This window comes from Lepidochelys olivacea, assembly GCF_965140295.1.
Source record: "Lepidochelys olivacea isolate rLepOli2 genome assembly, chromosome: 13".
NCBI lineage: Eukaryota > Metazoa > Chordata > Testudines > Cheloniidae > Lepidochelys > Lepidochelys olivacea.
In genome coordinates, this window is record NC_140423.1 from 31813854 (window position 1) to 31836211 (window position 22358).

Consider the following 22358-nt stretch of genomic DNA (forward strand, 5'->3'; position numbering starts at 1 on the left):
AGCAGCAGTGGGGCGGGAGGGGAAAGGACACCCTCTAGCCTCACCACCACCGACAGTCCTCCTCCTCCTCCTCCCAGCAACCCCACCACAGCCTGCCACTCCCCACACCACACTGCTGGTGTGCAATGCACTACCTTCAAGACGTGGGGAACTGGAATGCCTCTTTACCCCGACGTTAGCCCTGCAAGCCAAGGAGACTGTTGAGCCTCCTGCACACACGGGGCAAGGAAATCCCGTCAGGAGCAGGGACCACACGGTGCACCAAGCTACCTTTGGACCCGCAGGTCAGTGGTCGTCATTTTGGGGGAAACAAAATAGCAACCCCCCCCCCCCCCCCGGCAATCCAGCTTACACTCAGTGAGGTAACTGACCCTGTATAAAAATAAGAAGGAAACTAACAACAGCAAACCCTGCATTTAGTGACAGTTGATGTGCCCCACCCAAAATTTCGAAAGCAGGACAATATCAAGCTAAAGGGAAAGAACCCAGCATTCCTTGTCACCTTCACATGCTTATAATACTGTCCGCAACAGAATGCAGCATTTATTAGTATCTCCAACAGGTACTGGAAAGGTATGCACAAAACAACTTCATCCAACTCATGCTCTCACACACAACCTAAGCAGTGACCTCTGCCGGGTTCAGGGAGGATAATGCTACGTGTGTGGACCAAGTGTCAGTAAGATGGGCTGGTCTGGTGATACAAGAGAGCAGGAGGTCACTGTTAAGGTTTTGTGTGAGAGCAGGATGTTGGAGTGCGTATACTTGTTGGGATCCACTGGAGATGGCAGTGAATGTCTTAGGGAGTAGTGGGCTTGGATACTGACCAGGTTGTTAGACCATTTGACTCTGTTATACCAAGGGACACTGAGTATTTCCCCTTAATTACTTTGGAGATGTTCTCTGGCCTGTGCTATACAAGAGGCCAAACTAGACAATCCCAGTGGTCCCTTCTGGCCTTGAAATCTGTGAACCTATGAACTTTTATTGTCATGCTTTTAACAGCACTCCAATTTAAACATGACAGGGCTGGTGGCAGGGTATGGTCTGTGTGGAGCCCTTGCCTCTGGAACTCCCCCTTTGGTCTGACGCAGCCTGAGCATGGCTTAGCTGTTCTCCCAGACCTTCAAAAGCAGACTAGGTTGAGCAAGGTGGAAATGGATTAAAGGTGATGATGAAAATCGTTAGTCCTGACTGAAGAGTGGATGAAGAGGGGTTTGTTACTGAGGGGGCCCTGGGGTCAGCCCTTAACGCAGAATTCTGATACAGATACAACATTTTAATTTAAAATAACATATCTAGCTCTTATGGTTGCAAAGAAAACTTTCCAGACCAAGTATAACTGAAGCAATGTAGTCTTCCTGAGTCTGCAGAATACCTGAGCTGACTAAGTTCTTGGTCTGTTGGAATCAGTGAGGCTTATTTTCGTAGGAGACATCAGTGCCCACTCAGATGATGAATTTTCTAGGTTAACTGACTAGAGACATCATGACCAGATATCAGTGGGATTATTCTAAGTGGTCTATTGTTCAGCACATTCTAGATCTCATTGTTATTCTGGGATTGAATATGGAGGCGGTAATGGTTGGACATGAGTGAGTTCTGATGGGGTTGGGATTGGAGGACAGAGCTGGCTTGGAGATCTCAAGGCTGCTGTGTTCCCTGGCCAGCAAAGAGTGACTAGGATGCACAGTTTGATTCTCACAATTAACTGGGTGAATAAAGCTTTAGGCAGTGACTCGCCTGCCTTGGGCAGGGGAGTTCGCTTCCTTGGAGTGATCCTCTTGCCTTGCTTTAACAGATTGAGGGAGGAGACATTTTGTTATAATCTGTTGTGTTTAATTTGTGAGTGAATTCAGTGCCCCTTAAACTAGGAGGGATGATCAAAACTATGCCGCCTCATATTCTGTACAAGCTGCATCCCAGAAGGCTTGTCAGGGTTAAATCCAAGACCATGGATGACACATGGTCTATGAGAAACAAGTTTTTGGGCTCTCATTCCTCAGGGTCATTTGCAGCTCCATCACTAACTGCCACCACCGCTGGCACTAACTGCCTCCGCTTTGTCAATTGGATTATTTAGCTGCACGTCCTAAACTCTTCATACGAAACCTAAAACAGTGTCACATGCTTTGAGGTCACATATATGGCAGGGCTAAATCTGCATAGTTCTTGATAGACAAAAGACCATGTCCTTTCTCCAAAGAGCATGTGGCCTCAGCTGGGACCAAACTTGTTGAGAGATGGGGATAAGCACTAGGGGGGCTGGAGGGAGGGGCTACAGCAATTGGACCGTACCACTGTTCAGATCAGAGATGCACGTCTCCAGGATTTTGGTAATTTCTGATCATACTGATGCTAAGTGGCAAGAGTAGGCCTTGAACAGGTCAAGGATGGGGTTTCCAGGGGAGTGTGGGCAGTAGACTCTGCTAGGAAGCCAGGGAATTAATGGATCCTGGAGACTGAACTCTCCTGTCCTCCCTATGTGAGGTCCCTTCAGGCCAGCACTGAGGCATGTTGCTGGGCTGGAGTATAGTGGAAGCTTCCCCAGCCTGTGCGCTGTGTGTTGTGTGGCTGAAGAGAGCACTTCAGTCTGTCAGGGTAATTGCAGTGTGGTGTATATTAAATGTATGCCCCAAATTAAAAAACATAGTCAGAGAACTAAAAAAGTGGCTAAAAACAAAATTAAAGAAGTGGTTAGAGCAAAAAAGGTATCATTTAAAAATTTGGAAGGCAAATCCTACTATGGAAAATAGAAAGGAGCATAAACTCTGGCCAGTCAAGTGTAAAAGTATAATGAGGCCGGCCAAAAAGGAATTTGAAGAGCTACTAGCCAAAGACCCAAAAACTAACAGCAAAATTTTTTTTTAAGTACATCAGAAGCGTGCTAAACAATCAATGGGAGAGGAGAGGTGCTAACGGTGCACTCAAAGAAGACAAGGCCATTGCAGAGAAACTAAATGAATTATTTGCATCAGTCTTCACTGCAGAGGATGTGAGGGAGATTCCCACACCTGAGCCATTCTTTTGAGGTAACAAATCTGAGGAACTGTCCATAGAGGAAGTTTTGGAACAAATAATAATAAGTCACCAAGACCAGACGGTATTCATCAAAGAGTTCTGAAGGAACTCAAATATGAAATTGCAGAACTACTAACTGTGATATGTACCCCAACATTTAAATCAGTTTTTGTACCAGATCACTGGAGGATAGTGATGTCAATTTTTTTAAAAGGCTCCAGAGATGATCCCAGCAATTACAGTCTAACTTCAGTACCAGGGAAATTGGTTGAAACTATAGTAAAGAACAGAATGATCAGGCATATAGATGAACATGATTTGTTGGGGAAGAGTCAACACAGCTTTTGTAAAGTTAAGTCATACCTCACCAATCTATTAGAATTCTTTGTGGGGGTCAACAAACATATGGACAAGAGTGATCCAATGGATGTACAGTTTCAGAGCAGCAGCCATGTTAGTCTGTATCTGTAAAAAGAAAAGGAGTACTTGAGGCACCTTAAAGACTAACAAATTTATTAGAGCATAAGCTTTCGTGAGCTACAGCTCACTTCAGCGGATGCATACAGTGGAAAATATAGCAGGGAGATTTTATATACACAGAGAACATGAAACAATGGGTGCTACCATACACACTGTAACAAGAGTGATCAGGAAAGGTGAGCTATTACTAGCATAGCTCACCTTTCCTGATCACTCTTGTTACAGTCTGTATGGTAGCACCCATTGTTTCATGTTCTCTGTGTATATAAAATCTTCCCACTATATTTTCCACTGTATGCGTCTGATGAAGTGAGCTGTAGCTCACGAAAGCTTATGCGCTAATAAATTTCTTAGTCTCTAAGGTGCCACAAGTCTCCTTTTCTTTTTCCAATGGATGTAGTGTACTTAGATTTTCAGAAAGCCTTTGACAAGCTCTTAAGCAAAGTAAGCAGTCATGGATCAGTAGCTGGTAAAAGATAGGAAACAAAGGGTAGGAATAAATGGTCAGTTTTCAGAATGGAGAGAGATAAATAGTGGTGTCCCCCAGGGGTCTGCACTGGGACCAGTCCTATTCAACATATTCATAAATGATCTGGAAAATGGGGGTAAACAGTAAGGTGGCAAAATTTTCAGATGATACAAAATTACTCAAGATAGTTAAGTTCAAAACAGACTGTGAAGGGTTACAAGGGGATCTCACAAAACTGGGTGACTGGGTAACAAAATGGCAGATGAAATACAGTGTTGATAAATGCAAAGTAATGCACATTGAAAAACATAATCCCAACTATACATATACACAATGATGGGATCTAAATTAGTTTTTACCACTGAACAAAGGGATCTTGGAGTCGTTGTGGATAGTTCTCTGACAACATCCACTCAATGTGCAGCGGCAGTCAAAAAAGTGAATAGAATGTTAGGAAACAGGAAAGGATAGATAATAAGAGAGAAAATGCCATAATGCCTCTATATAAATCCATGGTACGCCCACATCTTGAATACTGCGAGCAGATCTAATTATCAAAAAGTATTAATCTCAAAAAAGATATATTGGGATTGGGAAAAGTACAGAGAAGGGAAAAAAATTTTAAGACATATGGAACAGTTTCCATATGAGGAGAGACTAAAAAGACTGGGACTGTTCAGCTTGGAAACAAGACAACCAGGAGGGGCTATGACAGAGGCCTATAAAATCTTGATTGATGCGGAGAAAGTGAATAAGGACATGTTATTTATTCCTTCTCGTAACACAAGAACCAAGGGTCACCCAATAAAATTAATAGCCGGTTTAAAGCAAACAAAAGGAAGTACTTCTTCACACAACGCAGAGCCAACCTGTGGAACTCATTGCCAGGGGATGTTGTGAAGGTCAAAAGTATAAATGGGTTCAAAAAAGGATTAAATAAGTTCATGGAGGAAAGGTCTATCAATGGCTATTAGCTAAGATGGGCAGGGATGGAACAACATACTCTGAGTGTCCCTAGCCTCTGTTGGCCAGAAGCTGGGAGTGGATGAAGAGATGGATCACTCGATTGCCTGTTCTGTTCATTCCCTCTGAATGAAGCACCTGACATTGGCCACTGTTGGAAGACAGGATACCGGGCTAGATGGACCATTGGTCTGACTCAGTCTGGACATTCTTATGTTCTTACCTTCTCTGATATGAGGCCGAGGATCACCTTTGCCCCTGATTGGGTAGGAGACCTACAGTATTGGTCCACTGCTAGAGATTAATGGAGCCAGAGATTTTTCTGAGCTCTTTGAGGGAAAATATTGTACAGATAGTGGACCACTCTGTCGATAACCTGGTAGGACAGTATGATTAATTTTGTCCCCAACTATCGACACAGTGGCTCCTAAATGCCTCCTCTCTCTGTGTTATCTTCACAGGTCACCTTGATATTCAGATGGTCAGCAACACATGAAGCATGAAGGGAGGAGGCTAAAGTGCCAGTGATGGAAGTCACTCTCAAGGTGATCAGTCATGACACACAGACTTTTTGAAGTTTTATGCCATGGTTGTGATGGAGATGAAGAAAGTTTTCTTCTTCACCACACAGGAAGGCTCAATCCAGGCTGCCTAATCGCATACACAGGGTTTAGCGTGTCTTGCTGTGAGGAATTTTTTGTCTACTTCACTGATTAGGTTCTGACCAGATAAGCTACTTCTGTGGTAGCAGGTCCATGTCATGCAAACAAATGCAATGTTTTTCTCTCATTCAGATTCAGCCAGTTTTGCTCATTGACATTCTGAAAGTGCTTGGCGAACTTAGAGCTACAACCTGTGGTTTGGCTTTGATACCTCCTGGTTGGCTCTGTCGGGCACTGGTTCACAATTGGTGGATATAGTCAGTGCCTGTAATAGAGGTTAGGGTGGCAGAATCTCTTAGATAAGCATTTTGGTCACAAAGCCATTATCTCTAATGCTGTTGCTGATAAGTGGTCCGTCTACTCTTCGGAGCTGAGGGGCTCAGTCTCCACTTGAAGAAACATGCTGTCATTTCAATAGTGTACTGAAAATAGAGGACAACCCTGGCACCACAAGTGGCAGTAGGAGCCAGCTGTCCCGAATACATATCTAGTTTCTCAGATGGGCACGAACTCAGGACAGCTCCCCCCTCCCACTGCTTGCACTGCCATGGCCACATTCTATTTTTAGCATTAGCTCAATGAGACCCACCACAAGCATACCTCCTTGAGCTGGGAATCATACCCAAAGCTCAGTGTGCCAAACCCAAACTGGTCAATCTTCAGCCTGCCTCCAGCCTTCCTTCTTGGGGACAGTTACAGGGAAGCAATTCTGGCAGTACTGAGGATCCCAAGATTGCATGGGCCCCTTTCACTCTGGATTTAGACCAGGCTATGGTACAAAGACAGTCCTGGTCTGATGGTCTGTTGCTAAGAGGTGGTAGGGGTTTTTTCGGCCAAAATCTAAGAAGCTTCTTTAGATCTTTCAGCTGCTTTTGATACCCCTGACCATAGAGCAAGAGAGAGCTGCATGTGAGTAGTAATGTTATCTAAGAAAGGACCCAGGGGTTGTGTGTTGTATGAGTGCTCTTCTGCCCTAAGGATTATCTCATGTGGAATGTAGCACGGTTTTCTTCACCTTCCTGACCAGAACAAGGACAACTTTGGCTAAAAGCCCATCCTGATTTGATGACAAAATGAAGGCAGCAATGAGAAATAAAAAAGCGACATGACATAAATGGAACAAGGGGAAATAGACACCAACTGATACGAATTCGAAGTTATGAAGTTCAGAAAATGTATAGGGAACCAAGGACATCAGGGAAAAATCCATGGCTGGCATAGCTAAGGACAGTAAGAAGGAGTTTTCAAAGTTTATTGGGAACAAAAATCCTAGGAATGGTATAGGCCCAGTACTAGGTGGAGATGGTAAAATTGTTAATAATGATGCACAAAAGCCAGTAGTGATCAATAACAATTTCTGTTCTGTATTTGGAAAGGACGATTATGTACTTGTATCGCATGAGATGATGTACTTACCAGTCCATTAATAACTGAGGAGGATACTAAACAGCATCTAGTAGGGATATGCATTTTTAAATTAGAAGGCCCAGATAACTTCCCCCAAGAGTCTTAAAAGAATTTGCTGAGGAGGTCGCTGCCTACCAAAGCTAATTTTTAATATGATATCTTCTGTCTTCTTATCTATCTCTTTCTTAATGATTCCCAACATTCTGTTCGTTTTTTTGACTGCCGCTGCAGATTGAGTGGATGTTTTCAGACAACTATCCATAAGGGCTCCAAGATTTCTTTCTTAAGTAACAGCTAATTTAGACCCCATCATTTTATATGTTTTCCAATGTGCATTACTTTGCATTTATCAACATTGAATTTCATCTGCCATTTTTTTGCCCAATCACCCAGTTTTGTGAGATCCCTTTGTAGCTCTTCGCAGCCTTCTTTGGACTTAACTATATTGAGAAATTTTTTATCATCTGCCACCTCACTGTTTACCCCCTTTTCCAGATCATTTATGAATATGTTGAATAGGACTGGTCCCAGTGCAGACCCCTGGGGGACACCACTATTTATCTCTCTCCATTCTGAAAACTGACCATTCATTCCTGCTCTTTGTTTCCTATCTTTTAACCAGTTACCTATCCGCGAGAGGACCTTCCCTCTTATCCCATGACAGTGTACTTTACTTAAGAGCTTTTGGTGAGGGACATTGTCAGAGGCTTTCTGAAAATCTAAGTACACTATATCCACTGGATTCCCCTTGTACACATCCTTGTTGACCCCCTCAAAAATTCTAATAGATTGGTGAGGCATGATTTCCCTTTACAAAAGCCATGTTGACTCTTTCCCAACAAATTATGTTCATCTATGTGCCTGACAATTTTGTTCTTTACTATAGTTTCAACCAGTTTGCCTGGTACTGAAGTCAGGCTAACCAGCCTATAATTGCCTGGATCAACTCTGGAGCCCTTTTTAAAAATTGGCATCACATTAGCTATCCTCCAGTCATTTGGTACAGAAGCTGATTTAAACCACAGTTCGTAGCTCTACAGTTTCACATTTGAGTTCCTTCAGAACTCTTGGGTGAATACCATCTGGTCCTGGTGACTTCTTCCTGTTTAATTTATCAGTTTGTTCCAAAACCTCCTCTAACGACACCTCAATCTGGGACAGTTCCTCAGATTTGTCACCTAAAAATAATGGCTCAGGTTTGGGAATCTCCCTCATGTCCTCAGCCAAGAAGACCGATACAAGGAATTTATTTAGTTTCTCCACAATGGCCTTGTTGTCCTTGAGTGCTCCTTTAGCATCTCAATCATCCAGTGGCCCCACTGGCTGTTTAGCAGGCTTCCTGCTTCTGATGTACTTAAAAATGTTTTTCACAGTTACTTTTTGAGTCTTTGGCTAGCTGTTCTTCAAATTCTTTCTTGGCCTTCTTAATTATATTTTTACACTTCACTTGCAGGAGTTTATGCTCCTTTCTGTTCTCCTCACTAGGATTTAACATCCACTTTTTAAAGGATGCCTTTTTGCGTCTCACTGCTTCTTTTACTTTGTTGTTTAGCCACGATGGCACTTTTTGGGTTCTCTTACTATGTTTTTTTAATTTGGGTTATACATTTAAGTTGAGCCTTTATTATGGTATCTTTAAAAAGTTTCCATGCAGCTTGCAGGGATTTCACTTTTTGCATTGTACCTTTTAATTTCTGTTTAACTAACTTCCTCATTTTTGTGTAATCCCCCTTTCTGAAATTAAATCCTACAGTGTTGGGCTGCTGTGGTGTTTTCCTCACCACAGAAATGTTAAATGTAATTATATTATGATCACTATTACCAAGTGCTCCAGCTGTATTCACCTCTTGGACCAGATCCTGTGCTCCACTTAGGACTAAATCAAGAATTGCCTCTCCTCTTGTGGGTTCCAGAACTAGTTGCTCCAAGAAGCAGTCATATATGGTGTCAAGAAACTTGATCTCTGCATCCCGTCCTGAGGTGACATGTACCCAGTCAATATGGGGATAGTTGAAATCCCCCATTATTATTGAGTTTTTTATTTTAATAGCCTCTCTAATCTCCCTGAGCATTTCACAGTCACTATCTCCATCCTGGTCAGGTGGTCAGTAATATATCCCTACTGCTATATTCTTATTATTTGAGCATGGAATTACTGTCCACAGTGATTCTGTGGTACAGTTTGGTTCATTTAAGATTTTTACTTCATTTGATTCTATGCTTTCTTTCACATATAGTGTTCAGTTAGTTAGGGTCACAGCAAGGACTTTGCCCCAGGTGGGGCATGCCCCATTCTCCGGTGTTAAGCCCTGCTCCATGTGTAACAGGCCTATGCCTGTTAGTGTCCTTCACAATAGTTTTCTGCAGTGCCTCAGGGAGTCCCACGTGAAGGAGTGTTGTCGCATCTGTAAGAACTTTCATCCTTGGACACAGAGGGAATGCAATACGACGTACGACTCAGGGCCCTCCTGATGCAGGCAGCCCTGCACTCAGCCTTGGAGCCAGCTCGGCCTGAAATGGAACCCAGTGCTTTGGCAACGGTGTATAGCACACCCCAGTCATCGGGCTCCTCCCAGCACCGTTCCCTGTCCCCAGTGCCGAAAAAGAAGCCAAAGAAGATGGAACCAGGCAAGCCCAATAAAGGCGCTCTGGGCAAAGGACCCTGTTTGGGCCTTATGCCGACTCTGGACCTGCACAAGGGCTCCACCCTGGGGAGTTCCTTCCCTCAAAGAGACCCACCACCAACTCTGGGGAGCAGTACAGGGTCCAAGCTGATGGTGCCGTTGACGCCCGCTCAGCTCTTCTTGCCTGCACAGCAAAGAGAGCTCCCACCACAGCCAGCACCACATTCAGCAATGGAACCGGCTAAGGCTCCCCGCAAGAGCAAGCCCGCCAATAAGGCCTCACACAAGACGAGTGAATGCCACTGGTCTCTGGAGCCAAGACAGAGCCCTAGCTTGCCACGCTCTTGATCTCCGCGGCCCAGGTCTCTGGCCCATCGTTACCAGGCATTGGTACTGCGTTCCTGGTCCCCTTCTTTGCACCGAAGATCTCCCAGGTGTAGAGGATCTCCCCGGCACCAATCTTCATCATGTCATTGGTCACCGAAGCTGAGACCTCGAGGCTGCTCCCTGACACAACAACGCTCTCCCTACTCCCAGCACCAGTCGAAACACTCTGGGCATCGGTCATCAGCGTCGATGGTTAGCCGCCAGACCCAGGCCTTGACGGCCCTGCCGTGGTCACCGGAGGATGACGACTTCTCTGGATTGGAGGCGCAGTTCAGCCCCTCGCCCAGGCAGCAACAGGACTGGACTCTGGAGGGTGGTCTGCCAATGGCTGACCCTATGGCCTTCTTGCAATGCCTGGAGGGTTCCTGTCATGCCATTTCCCCACTCCCGACAGCCCTCGGTTGCCACATCAGACAGGCCGTAGTCAGCACCCATAGCACCGTCGGCACCGGGTTCAGTGCAGGACACTCCGGTGACTGTGGCGGGTGAGGAGCCGGTGCCCATACCAAAGCCACCCTCCCCAATGTGGGAAGACACTGGTGGGCCTCCCTCAGTGGTCCAATCATCCTCCTCCTCCCCGGACGAGGTGGTGGCAGGCCCCTCCAGAGCTAGCCCACCAGACGATTTCAAGGCGCTGTTCCATAGGGTGGCTTTAAACATGGCCTCAAAGCAGAAGAGATGAAGGAGCAGATGGACACGTTGTTCACTGTGCTCTTGGCAGCCACCCTGGTGCACGAGGGGGCCCTGAACATTGCCAAGTCCTTCTGGCAAACCCCGTCCTCTGTTCCGCCCACGTCCAAGAGAGTGGAGAAAAAGTACTTCGTCCCTGCGAAAGGGTTTGAGTACTTCTACATACACCCGCTGCCATGCTCATTGGTCATGTCTGCGGCCAACGAGAGGGATAAGCAGGGTCCTGCCAGTTCCGCTCCTAAAAATAAAGATGCTAAGAGGTTGGACTTGTTTGGTCGCAAGATTTATTCTACAGCCAGCCTCCAGTTTTGGGTGGTGAACCACCAGGCCCTCTTGGGCGGCTATAATTTTAACTTGTGGGATTCCTTCCTCAAGTTCAAAGAGTACATGCCCCAGGAGGTGGCCCAGGAGTTTGCAGCTCTGGTGGAGGAAGGCACCACAGCGATTCGGTGCTCCGTCCAAATGGCCCAGGATGCGGTTGATTCGGCTGCCTTGGTGGTTGCCTCAGCAGTGGTTATGAGGTGCAGTTCCTGACTCCAGACCGCAGGCCTGTCCCAGGAGAGGCAGGCCTCTATCCAGTACCTCCCATTTTATGGTGTCGGCCTTTTATCCGACCAGACAGACATGCGGCTGCATGGACTTAAGGACACACGGGCGACTCTCCGCTCTCTGGGGACACACACTCCTCAGACGTTGATGCAGCCATTCTGGCCTCCTCTGCCACCGCGACAGTGGCAGCCGCGTCAAGGGCCTACAAAGAAACAGGACACCGTGTTTAGTCATCACTGCCCGTCGTCTTCCCGCTCCCCTGCACAGCCTGGCCCGGCAAAGCACCAAGGGGGCTAGAAGCACTCATTTTGAGAGTGCGCCTGGGAGCGACACACCAGCCATCTGCCCGGATCCTTTCCGCCCTTTCCTCAACTGCCTCTCCCTTTATTGTTCAGCCTGGTCCAGGGTTACATCGGACTGCTGGGTCCTGCACATAGTTGCTCCGGGCTATACCCTGCAATTCTTGGTCACCCCTTCCACCCACCCACCCCTTCCCCATCCCTGTTCAGGGACCCTTCTCACGACCATCTTCTAATTCAGGAGATTGAGAAACTCCTAGATTTGGGAACTGAAGAGGAGGTTCCTCAGGCTATGGAAGGAAGAGGATTCTACTCCTGCTACTTCCTAATCCTGAAGGCGAAAGGGGGCCTCAGACCCATTCTGGACCTGCATGGCCTCAACATCTCTCAAGGAGTTGAAATTCCACATGGTCTCCCTGGCCTCCATCATCCCTTCTCTGGATCCAGGGGACTGGTACGCCGCTCTCGATTTAAAGGACGCTTACTTCCATGTCTTTGTATTCCCAGGACATAGATGGTTCCTGTGCTTCATAGTAGTCGGGCAACACTTTCAGTTCACGGCGCTACTTTCTGGCCTGTCCTTGGCCCACAGGGTGTTCATGAAATGCATGGCAGCTTACCTCAGATGTCAAGGGGTCCAGATCTTTCTGTATCTCAACAACTGGCTCATCAAGGGCAGGTCTCCGGAACAGGTACAAAGGAGCCTTGATCTGGTGCATTCCACCTGCAGCGACATGGGCCTGTTGATAAACACAGAAAAGTCCATATTAACACCAGCCCAATGCATAGAGTTTATCGGAGTGGTCCTCGACTCCATGCAGGCCAGGGCCTTCCTTCCCGAAGCGCATTTTTAGGCCATGGCGGGCTTAGTCTCCCACATACAAGCCCATCCGCTCACCACGGCCCACACTTGTCTGTGACTGTTGGGCTGCATGGCCGTGTGCACATATGTTGTCAGTCATGCCCATCTTCATATGAGGCTTCTGCAAATGTGGCTGGCCTCAGTTTACATTCCCAGCAGGCACCCCTAGACCAAGTAGTCACAGTGCCGAGCCATGTCCCACTGTCGTTGGACTGGTGGCAGGATCCCAAGTGTGTGCTCCAAGGAGTTCCCTTTGTGTTCCCAACCCCATCGCTCTCCCTGGTCTCGAATGCTTCTGATCTGGGCTGGGGAGCCCACCGCGGTGAGCTCAACACCCAGGGTTGTTGGCTACAACCCGACCTGGCCTTCCACATCAATGTAAGGGAGCTCAGGGCAGTTCGACTGTCCTGTCAGGCTTTCTTGCCCCACCTGAGGGGCAAAGTGGTGCAGGTCCTGATGGACAATACCGCTACAATGTATTACATCAACAGATGGGGGGTGCCAGGTCTTCGGCCCTTTGTCGAGAAGCACTCAGCCTCTGGGACTTTTGCGTGAGGAACTCCATTCACCTGGTGGCTGCCCACCTGCCGGGGACCAAGAACATTTTGGCGGATCACCTCAGCAGGACCTTCTCGTTTTGCCACGAATGGTCACTCCATCCAGAGGTAGTCAGACTGATCTTCCGCAAGAGGGGGAATCCCCAGGTAGACCTGTTCGCGTCCAGGCAGAACAGGAAGTTCCATGCGTTCTGCTCTCTGCAGGGCAGGGACAAGGGCTCCCTGTTGGATGCCTTCCTGAATTCATGGTCGGGAACGCTGATGTACACCTTCCTGCCGGTGCCCTTGATCCATAAGGATCCTCCTGAAGGTGAAGCAAAACAAGGCCATGGTCATCGTGGCCTCGTCAACACTGGTTCAGCGTGCTGCTGAGTCTGTAGGCAGCCACCCCCCTGCAGCTGCCTCTTCAGCTGGATCTGCTGTCCCAGAACCATGGCAATCTGCTGCACCCGAACCTGGCGGCGCTGTACTTTGTAGCCTGGCAACTGCGTGGCTAAGTGGAGAGGAACAACAATGTTCCCCTGGTGTCCTGCAAGTCCTGCTGGACAGCAGGAAGCCTTCCACCTGAACTACCTATGTGGCAAAGTGGAAGCAAATTGCGTGTTGGGCCTTGGATCGTCGCAGCTGTATGGAGAGGCCACACTGCAGGACATCCTGGACTATTTGGTACACCTTAAGCTCCAGAGCTTGTCATTCTTCAGTCAAGTTGCACCTGACGGCCATTTTGGAGTTCCATCCTCCATTTCAAGGCAAGTCGGTCTTCACCCACCCTATTATGGCATGGTTTCTGAAGGGCATGGAGCGCTTTTACCTGAATGTCTGGGATCCGGTACCCCCTTGGGACCTGAATCTTGTGCTGTCACGGCTCATGGGTCCCCCCCTAGCTTCCTGCTCCCTCCTGCTTCTCTCCTGGATGGTGTCCTTCCTTGTCGCCATAACTTCGGCCCTGTTGAGTGTCCAAAATCAGAGCTCTAATGTCTGAACCACCTTACACGGTCTTCTATAAGGACAAGGTTCAGCTGCGTCCGCACCTGGCCTTTCTAACCAAGGTCATCTCCCAGTTCCATACTGGTCAAGACATATACTTGCTGGTCCTTTGTCCCAAGCCCCACTCAACAGTTGCATTTTGCATACCCTGGATGTCCGATGGGCTCTGGCCTTTTACATAGACAGAATGAAGCCGTTCTGTAAGTCAACACAGTTGTTCATGGTGATCGCAGAGAGGATGAAAGGTTGCCCTATCTCTGTCCAAAGAATATCTTCATGGATCACGGCCTGTATCCGCTACTGCTGTGAGCTAGCGAAGGTGTTCCCACTGCCAGTAGTGGCAGCTCACTTGACTAGGGCACAGGCGATTTTGGCAGCCTTCCTCTCACAGGTGTTAACATGGCTTTATGGAAAATAGGTCTTGTTAAACATATGATTTCATTCTTTGAGAAGATTACAATAACTGCATAGATATAATATATTTAGACTTTTATAAAGCATTTGACTTTGTATCACACAACATTCTGATTAAAAATTAGCTCTATACAATATCAATAAAGTGCATGCTAAATGGATTATGAACTGGCTAACTGACAAATCTCAGAAAAGTAACAGTCAATGAGGAATCATCATTGAATGGAGTGTTTCCAGTGGGCTTCCCCAGGGATCAGTTCTAGGAACAATGAAATTCAATATTTTCATCAATGTTTTGAAGTAAATATAAAATCACTGCTAATAAAATTTACAGATGAAACAAAGATTGGCAGAGAGATAAATAATAATGAGGACAGGGCAGTCATTCAGAATAATTGGGTTCTCTTTGTAAACTGGACCACTTCAAACAAAATGTTTTAATACAGCCAAGTGCAAAGTTACACATCTAGGAACAATGAATGCAGGCCATATCTTCCAGATGGGGGGACTGTGTCCTGGAAAGCAGTGACTCTGAAAAGGGTTTAGGGGCCACAGTGGACAAACAACTCAACATGAGCTTCTTGTGGAGAAAAGAGTCACAAAAATGATTCAAGGGCTGGAGAAAATGCTTCACAGTGAGAGAGTTTTAAAGAGCTCAATTTGTTTAGCTTATCAAAAAGAAAAATAAGTTTATTTGATTATAGAGTCTAAGTATTTTCATGGGGAGATAATACTCGGTACTAAAGTTCTCTTTAATCTAGAGGATAACAGTATAACAAGAACCTGTGGCTGGAAGATGAAGCCACACAAAATGAACTTAGAAACAAGGCACACATTTTTAACAGTGAAGGTGACTGACCATTGGAAAAAACTGCCAAAGGAAGTGGTGGATTCTCCATTTCTTGATGTTTTCAAATCCAGACCAGATGCCTTTCTGGAAGACATGCTTCAGCATATCCGTATAGTGCTTCTCTTCCCCACAACGATGGGTATGTCTACACTGCAATTAGACACCCGCAGCTGGCCTATACCAGCTGACTTGGACTCTCAGGGCTCAGGCTAAGGGGCTGTTTAATTGCTGTGTAGACATTGGGGCTTGGGCTGAAGCCCAGACTCTAGGTCCCTGCGAGGTGGGAGGCTTGCAGAGCTTGTACTGCAGACTGAGCCCGAATCGCAATTAAACAGCCCCTTAGCCTAGGTCAGCTGGCACAGGCCAGCTGTGGGTGTCTAATTGCAGTGTAGACAGACCCTATGTGGCCTTGGAGCAACACTGCAAAGAGGAGCTAGCCAGAGACTCCAGACAGTAGGAACAGAAGCAGCCAAAGCAGGGACCTTTTTCACCTTTGGACATTCCAGTCAAAACGGTAGAAAGTTCTGACTCTGCCCTGTGCTGATAAGTTGTTTACTCTAATCCTCCGCATCTCTCCTCAGTCTCTTCACCTCAGATTCACTCCACACCTGCCTTTCTTACGACTCTTCTGCCCCATCCCCCTCACCTCCCTTCTCTTTCCATTTATCTGATCCCTCTGAAGTAACTCTCCCCACGGATAAAAATGTGGAAGTACTGTATTGTTGGTTGGCCACAGAAACGGCAGAATTGAAGGAGAAAACAGACCTCTAGTGGAGAAGGCCTGCAAGGTCATGGGACTCCACTCAGAGCTGTCAGCAGCAAGGGAGTATGGGTGCTGGGAGTGAGTTAGGGCTGTGGGTTTGCGGAGAGGATTTATTGGTGGGGCACTAAGAATCCCTCAATGCCAACTGGCAAAGAATTCCCTGTTTTGTGACAGCAACTCCTGTCAGGCCTGAATGTGACACTTTATACCTCGGGGGAGCGCCCTGTAACCCCCATATTCATCATTTGTTCGTGAATCTAGTTCTTTTCTTTAAAACAAAACAAGACAAAAATCACACAAAATGGGACAGAAAAATACAGCAAAGATGAATGCAACTTCTGCCTCTGGTGCTGTCCTTCACTTCCAGCCTTTCTGCTGAGAAATTGCAGGCCTAGCACATGGTTTTATGAGCCACTCCAAGATCTGACAAACATTCACCAGCATCAGGGTGTTTAAAGCATTGCTTTTAGCTGCCTTTCTGGTCCTATGCTTACAGGAGTATTGCAAAAGGTGGGGTCAGCTTGGTGCCTAAGCCTATTGCTTATTAGACAGCTGTCCAAAAGATAACATCAGTACCCAGGAGAAATAAGTTGGGGGAGGAAATGATACACAAGGGAGGGGATGAGAGCAGGAACCTCAGGCACATGCCCCAGGTGTTGTTCAGGAGTTAATCTGTGGAGGAGGTGATGCCATCTGATTCCCTCTCTATGGCCTGGTCAGGACATCTTTCCAGATCAGGGCAACACAGACCCATTGGCATCACGGTGGATGCCGGGGTCCCTCCCAGAAGACAGTCTGCTAGGGGCAGCAGCAGCCATGATGATGAAGTTCACTCCCAGTCTGCCTGCCCCACTGGCTCTTTAAGTGACCCCTGCATAAGCACTGTCTAGCTGGGGGGTGGCAGCCTCAGCCAATTAAAATTAACCAGGCAAAACACATTTGGGGGTTTCCAACTATAAGCATTTATAGAATCCATCACACCCCAAAGTCTAGGAGCTTTCAGCTTGTTGTCATGCCAACTGGAGACCTTGCCAGGAGCATGGCAGATCCTTTATCACAGTCCTTTTCCCTTCATCCAGCTGGTACCAGTTTTTCCTCTCGCTTTTAACAACATTTCTATATAATAGGCTCAGAAGGATGTTTATTACCTTGTACAGTTGAGGGTATAGGTCTCCACACAGCAATGAGCTTATTGTGTATCTTTACAGCATGTAATGTTTCTGCATGTTTGTGCCGTCATTCAGTCAGCTCACAGAAGTGCTCAGACTGGAAACCTTCTGTGAAAGGCAGTGGTGTCACTTTTCTAACCAGTTCCCCAGACTGGTCGTTAAGGCCGTAGTGGTGCGGGAGCTGTCATCATTTGAATTAGTCCTGATCATGTACGTCCATTAGCGATCCCAGGGTATTTTTCTACAAGCAGGGATGTTAAACCCAATAGCCTGGCTAAACTGAACTGGGGTAATTGCATTCTGCATCCCTTGCCGTTTCCATTGGTTACTGTATTATTCTTCACTTCCTGACTTCAGCTGTTCTGCAGTGCCATTGAACAGCTATTGCCTCTCTCCCCAGCAGGAGTTGCAGTTAGTGTTGTTACTTCAGACTCCTTCTTGCTTATCTCCCATACTCCTTGCATCTGTGAACAGACACTTCAATACATTAACTCATATTAAATTCTTATTGTTTAGAATAGCTGACTTTTCTCCTGTTACTCATCCTGGAAGCACCAGTCCTACATTTCAAGTTAGGTGAATGCTCCCCTCCCCCAGCTCTCCTGTGTCTGGCAACTGCTGCTTATGTCTGTGCAATGTGTAAGGGCTTAAGTTGAAAAAGACACGCCCCCCCCCACACCCCCTCAAGTGACACAAGTTACAGCAACCTAAGCACTGTCCGCACCAGCGCTGTGTCAGCAGGATACGCTCTCCCACTGACATAGCTTCCACCTCTTGCGGAGGTGGAGTAATTCTGCCTCCGGGACAGCGCTCTCCTGCTGGCATAGAGCGTCTTCACCAGACACACTACAGCGGCGCAGCTGTGCCAATGCAGCGCTTCTAGCATAGACCTGTCCTAAGGAATGAGGGAGAGATTGCTGGTGAATCCCTGGGCAGGAATATTTGATCAATGTGCTGGCTTTCAAATGTCCTAGGACTAAAAACAGATATTCCAACTGTTCACCTTTCAGTTTTCTTTTCTTTTTTAGGTCCACCTGCTGAGCCACTGGAGCCCACCAGACCTTTACCGACTCTTCCTGTGCGCAGGATTCATTCCCCTTCGGAAAGGAAACATGAACGACAGCCAAGACCCCCCAGGCCGCCTTTAGGTGATAGGCCATCAACTCCAGGCATGAAACCCAACATCTGTGATGGCAACTTTAACACTGTGGCTCTGTTTAGAGGAGAAATGTTTGTTTTCAAGGTACTAAATCTGTTTTACCAATGATGTTTTCTTTAAGCTTTATATCCTGGAAAAGAATAATATGTGTAAATAATTACACATTATCAGCCATTTTATAGTACCACTTTGCTTTACTAAAAACAGTTCTATTATGTTTAACTGACATAATCAATGAGCATGAGAATTTTGAAAGGAAAGTTTTAGCAGATCCAAAAATATTTTACTAACACTTGGCATGGTGCCTAAGGAGAGCGCATAAATGAAAAAGTGTTCTTTGTGATGTTCATAATCTTGTTTTTCCTTCAGAATTACCTGCATTTTTGACAAAAAATAAACCAGGTTCTGTTTAATGTTTTTAAAGCAAAAAATATCAGATAGGAGACTCTTCTAAACAACCATGCAACCTACAGTTGAGAAGCACTCTTCTTGCACTAACTCATTGTTCAATGGGATTCTTCCTACGTAGCAGATGTAATCATAAAGCTATATTAACAAATCTGTATCTAGAATACATCAGCATTTTGATGACATCTTACTTTACTACTACTTAGCTCTTTTCATCAGTAGAACTGAAAGTACTTTACAAAGGAGGTCAGTTTCATTATACCCGTTTTATACATGGGGAAACTGAGGCATAGAGAAGCTCCATGACTTACCCAAGGTCACCCAGCAGACCAGTGGCAGAGGGACCAATAAAGCAGGGAAGGGGCCTCTCTACAAAAACTGCAATTTTCTGTCAAGAGTGGGTATATAACCTTCTTGTCTCTGTGGGCATAAACATATTCTGAGAAGAGTGACCAGATCAGACCCGGCAGGGGAGACAGGGGGGAGAATGCCTAGTTTGAGGATCCTGATGAGGCCGAGATGTGAGTCAGGCACCAAGAAGCTCAACAGTGTCAGTCCTGAAGTGGGGAAATGCATGCCCACTGCTGCAAATGTAGGCTCCATGGGGACTTTACCAGCAGGAATTCAGGGTTACGCAGTGGTTTTGGGAATCTAAATTTTGTATATAGGTGCTTAAAGTGGCAACTAGTAACATAATCTCCTTTGTGGATCTGGCTTTTAGAGTTGGGTTAGATCCTAAAGCTCAAATATTTGTTAGGGAGGTGCCAGTCTCAATGCCATTGTTTAAGTTGAGTTCCTTTTTACACTTAAAGAAGGGATTCAGCCTTTTTGTTTTATATGAAAAATATGGCAAGTCATCTGGGAGAGCAGAATGAATTTTCTGAGAATCTACAAGTATTATACATCCATTAATTATTAGTTATTATTAGTTAAATTGGAGAAGAAGGGATTAATATGAGAGTTGAAAGGTGGATAAGGAACTGGTTGAAGGGGAGACTACAACGGATCATGCTGAAAGGTGAACTGTCAGGCTCGAGGGAGGTCACTAATGGAGTTCCTCAGGGATCAGTCTTGGAACCAATCTTATTTAACATTTTTAGTACTAACCGTGGGAGTGCGCTAATAAAATTTGCGGATGACATAAAGTTGGGGGGTATTGCCATTATAGAGGAGGATCAGAATATCATACAAGAAGATCTGGAGGACCTTGAAAACTGGAGTAACAGAAATGGGATGAAATTTAATAGTGCAAAGTGCAAGGTAAGGCATTTAGGGACTAACAAGAAGAATTTTTGCTATAAACTGGGGACGTATCAGTGGGACGTGACAGAGGAGAAGAAAGGGCTGGATGTATTGGTTGATCAGAGGATGACTGTGAGCCGCCAATGTGAAACAGCTGTGAAAAAAAAGGGTAATGTAGTCCTAGGATGCGTCAGGCAAGGTATTTCCGGTAGAGACAGGGAAGTGTTAGTACCGTTATACAAGGCACTGGTGAGCTCTCATCTGGAATAGTGTGTGCAGTTCTGGTCTCCCTTGTTTAAGAAAGATGAATTCAAACTGGAACAGGTGCAGAGAAGGGCTACTAGGATGATCCGAGGAATGGAAAACCGACCTAATGAGACGAGACTCAGCTCGGCTAGTTCAGCCTGACCAAAAGAAGGCTGAGGGAGATATATAAATACATCAAAGGAATAAATACCGGGGGGGGGAGGAGTTATTTAAGTTAAGCACCAATGTGGGCGCAAGAACAAATGGATATAAATTGGCCATCAACAAGTTTAGGCTTGAAATTAGACCATGGTTTCTAACCATCAGAAGAGTGAAGTTCTGGAACAGCCTTGCAAGGGGAGCAATGGGGGCAAAAAACCTAACTGGCTTCAAGACTGAGCTTGATAAGTTTATGGGGCGGGGGGGGGGTGATGGGACTGCCTACAATGGCATGTCGCTGATCTGCAACTGCGAGCAGCAGATATCTCCAATGACCGGTGATGGGACACTAGCTGGGGAGCACTGTGAGTTACTACAGAGAATTCTTTCCCAGGTGGTCTCTATCGCCATTAAGTAGCAGGGTATATTGGCCTCTGGGACGTGGACACTGCAGTTGGAGGTATGACTCCAGATCCTGTAGACAAACCCAACCTAGCTTTGAGCTAGCTAGCTGGAACAACAAGAGCAGTGAAGCCTCCGCAGCATGGCCTAGCCACCTGAGAACATAACTCAGGGTCCCTGGCAGGCGTGTAGAGCTCATGTTGCTGCAGCTTCTCTGCTATTGTTATTCAAACTTGCTCACTCAAATCCAGCTGGGGTATGTCTCCACATTCTGCCCTCACACCTCTGACTGTAGTGCAGACATACCTTGGAAGTCTCAGGGGCCAAGATAATCCATGCTAGGCTTGTTCCAGTAGTTAGAGAAAAGGAAGTGGCTCTGGAGTAGCAGTTGGTGGTTTAAGAAGAATACAGGCTGCCAATTCTGTGTAGGGCTCAGGTGCTGAGCCCAGGGTCTCTCAGCCAGAATGAATCCTAGAGCCAAACTGCCTCATTCCCACAGAGCAAGGAACTTAGAAGAGTGGGAGTGGTGACCTCATAGAGGCAAGGTGAACTCTACCTATCTGTTGATGGGCTTGTCTGAGGAGAGTCAGGAGCCCAGCATGGACAGCTGGGAAGGAAGTACCTGGGGAGAGGACACGTTGTTCATTGGAACTTTACTACAAGACTTGTTGTTAGTTTGCTGCCAGACCCCTGGGAAGAGGCTGGACTCTTCGAAGGAGAAGACCCACTCCAGCGTGATGCTGTGTTGTTTGTTTTAAAAGGGGCTCAGTAGGCATGTGTGGCTGGTAGGAGTTGCAGCCTGCCACAGGTCACTTGTCCCACCTTCTGATTGCTTGTGCCAGTAGTACCACGTGTTGGCAGCTTTGAGAGGTACGATGGGTTCAGTGAAAAGGCAGCCATCTTCCCTGAGTTCCAGCCATGGTGCAGGACAGTGGACTAAATGACCCTCTTCAGCACTGTATGATTGTTCATTGTAAATTCTGGAAAAATATGCAAAAGGGGCCCTGCATGTACTGGTATCTTGTCTTCTGCCAAGTAGGTGGGATGGACCCACTCACCCACGCACACACACACATGCACGAACACAAGAACACTCATTAAAGGATAGTAATGATTAGTACCAGTTCCTAACCTGTTATAGTGCTAAGAGAAAGCATCCTCCTATAAACTTCGCCAAAACTGGTTGGAATGCAGTCATTGCTCAAGATCAGTGCAACTACACAGAGCTTATGGTCGTCATTATGGCATCTGGGGGCATTTCATGCTCTAATTAGTGGTTGAATGTAGGGTATAAAAGTTCAGACACTCCAAGAGCCCTTTTTCTCTTCCTAGGATCGCTGGTTTTGGCGTCTGCGCAACAACCGAGTGCAGGAGGGGTATCCCATGCAGATTGAACAGTTCTGGAAAGGCCTCCCTGCAAAGATTGATGCTGCCTATGAGAGATCTGATGGGAAATTCGTTTTCTTTAAAGGTAGAGTATGTATACAATACAATTTTGCATCACTGTTCTAACTACTCTTCCTGCGGCAAGCTTTGACAAATGGGATTTTTGCTTGTCTGTTCTAGCGTTGTATTGGTTGGAACTGTAT

The 22358-nt window shown here is 46.4% G+C and overlaps 1 protein-coding gene across 8 annotated transcripts in view; it reads left to right on the forward strand.

Annotated features, from left to right (window-relative positions):
* MMP24 (matrix metallopeptidase 24) overlaps positions 1–22358 on the forward strand; it is a 162623-nt gene that overhangs the window by 119495 nt on the left and 20770 nt on the right. For all 8 annotated transcript variants that reach the window (XM_084645639.1, XM_084645636.1, XM_084645637.1 and 5 more), the window contains 2 exons: positions 18182–18396; positions 22102–22240. In XM_084645639.1, the coding sequence (XP_084501765.1) occupies positions 18182–18396; positions 22102–22240 (354 nt within the window). The remainder of the gene's footprint in view (positions 1–18181; positions 18397–22101; positions 22241–22358) is intronic.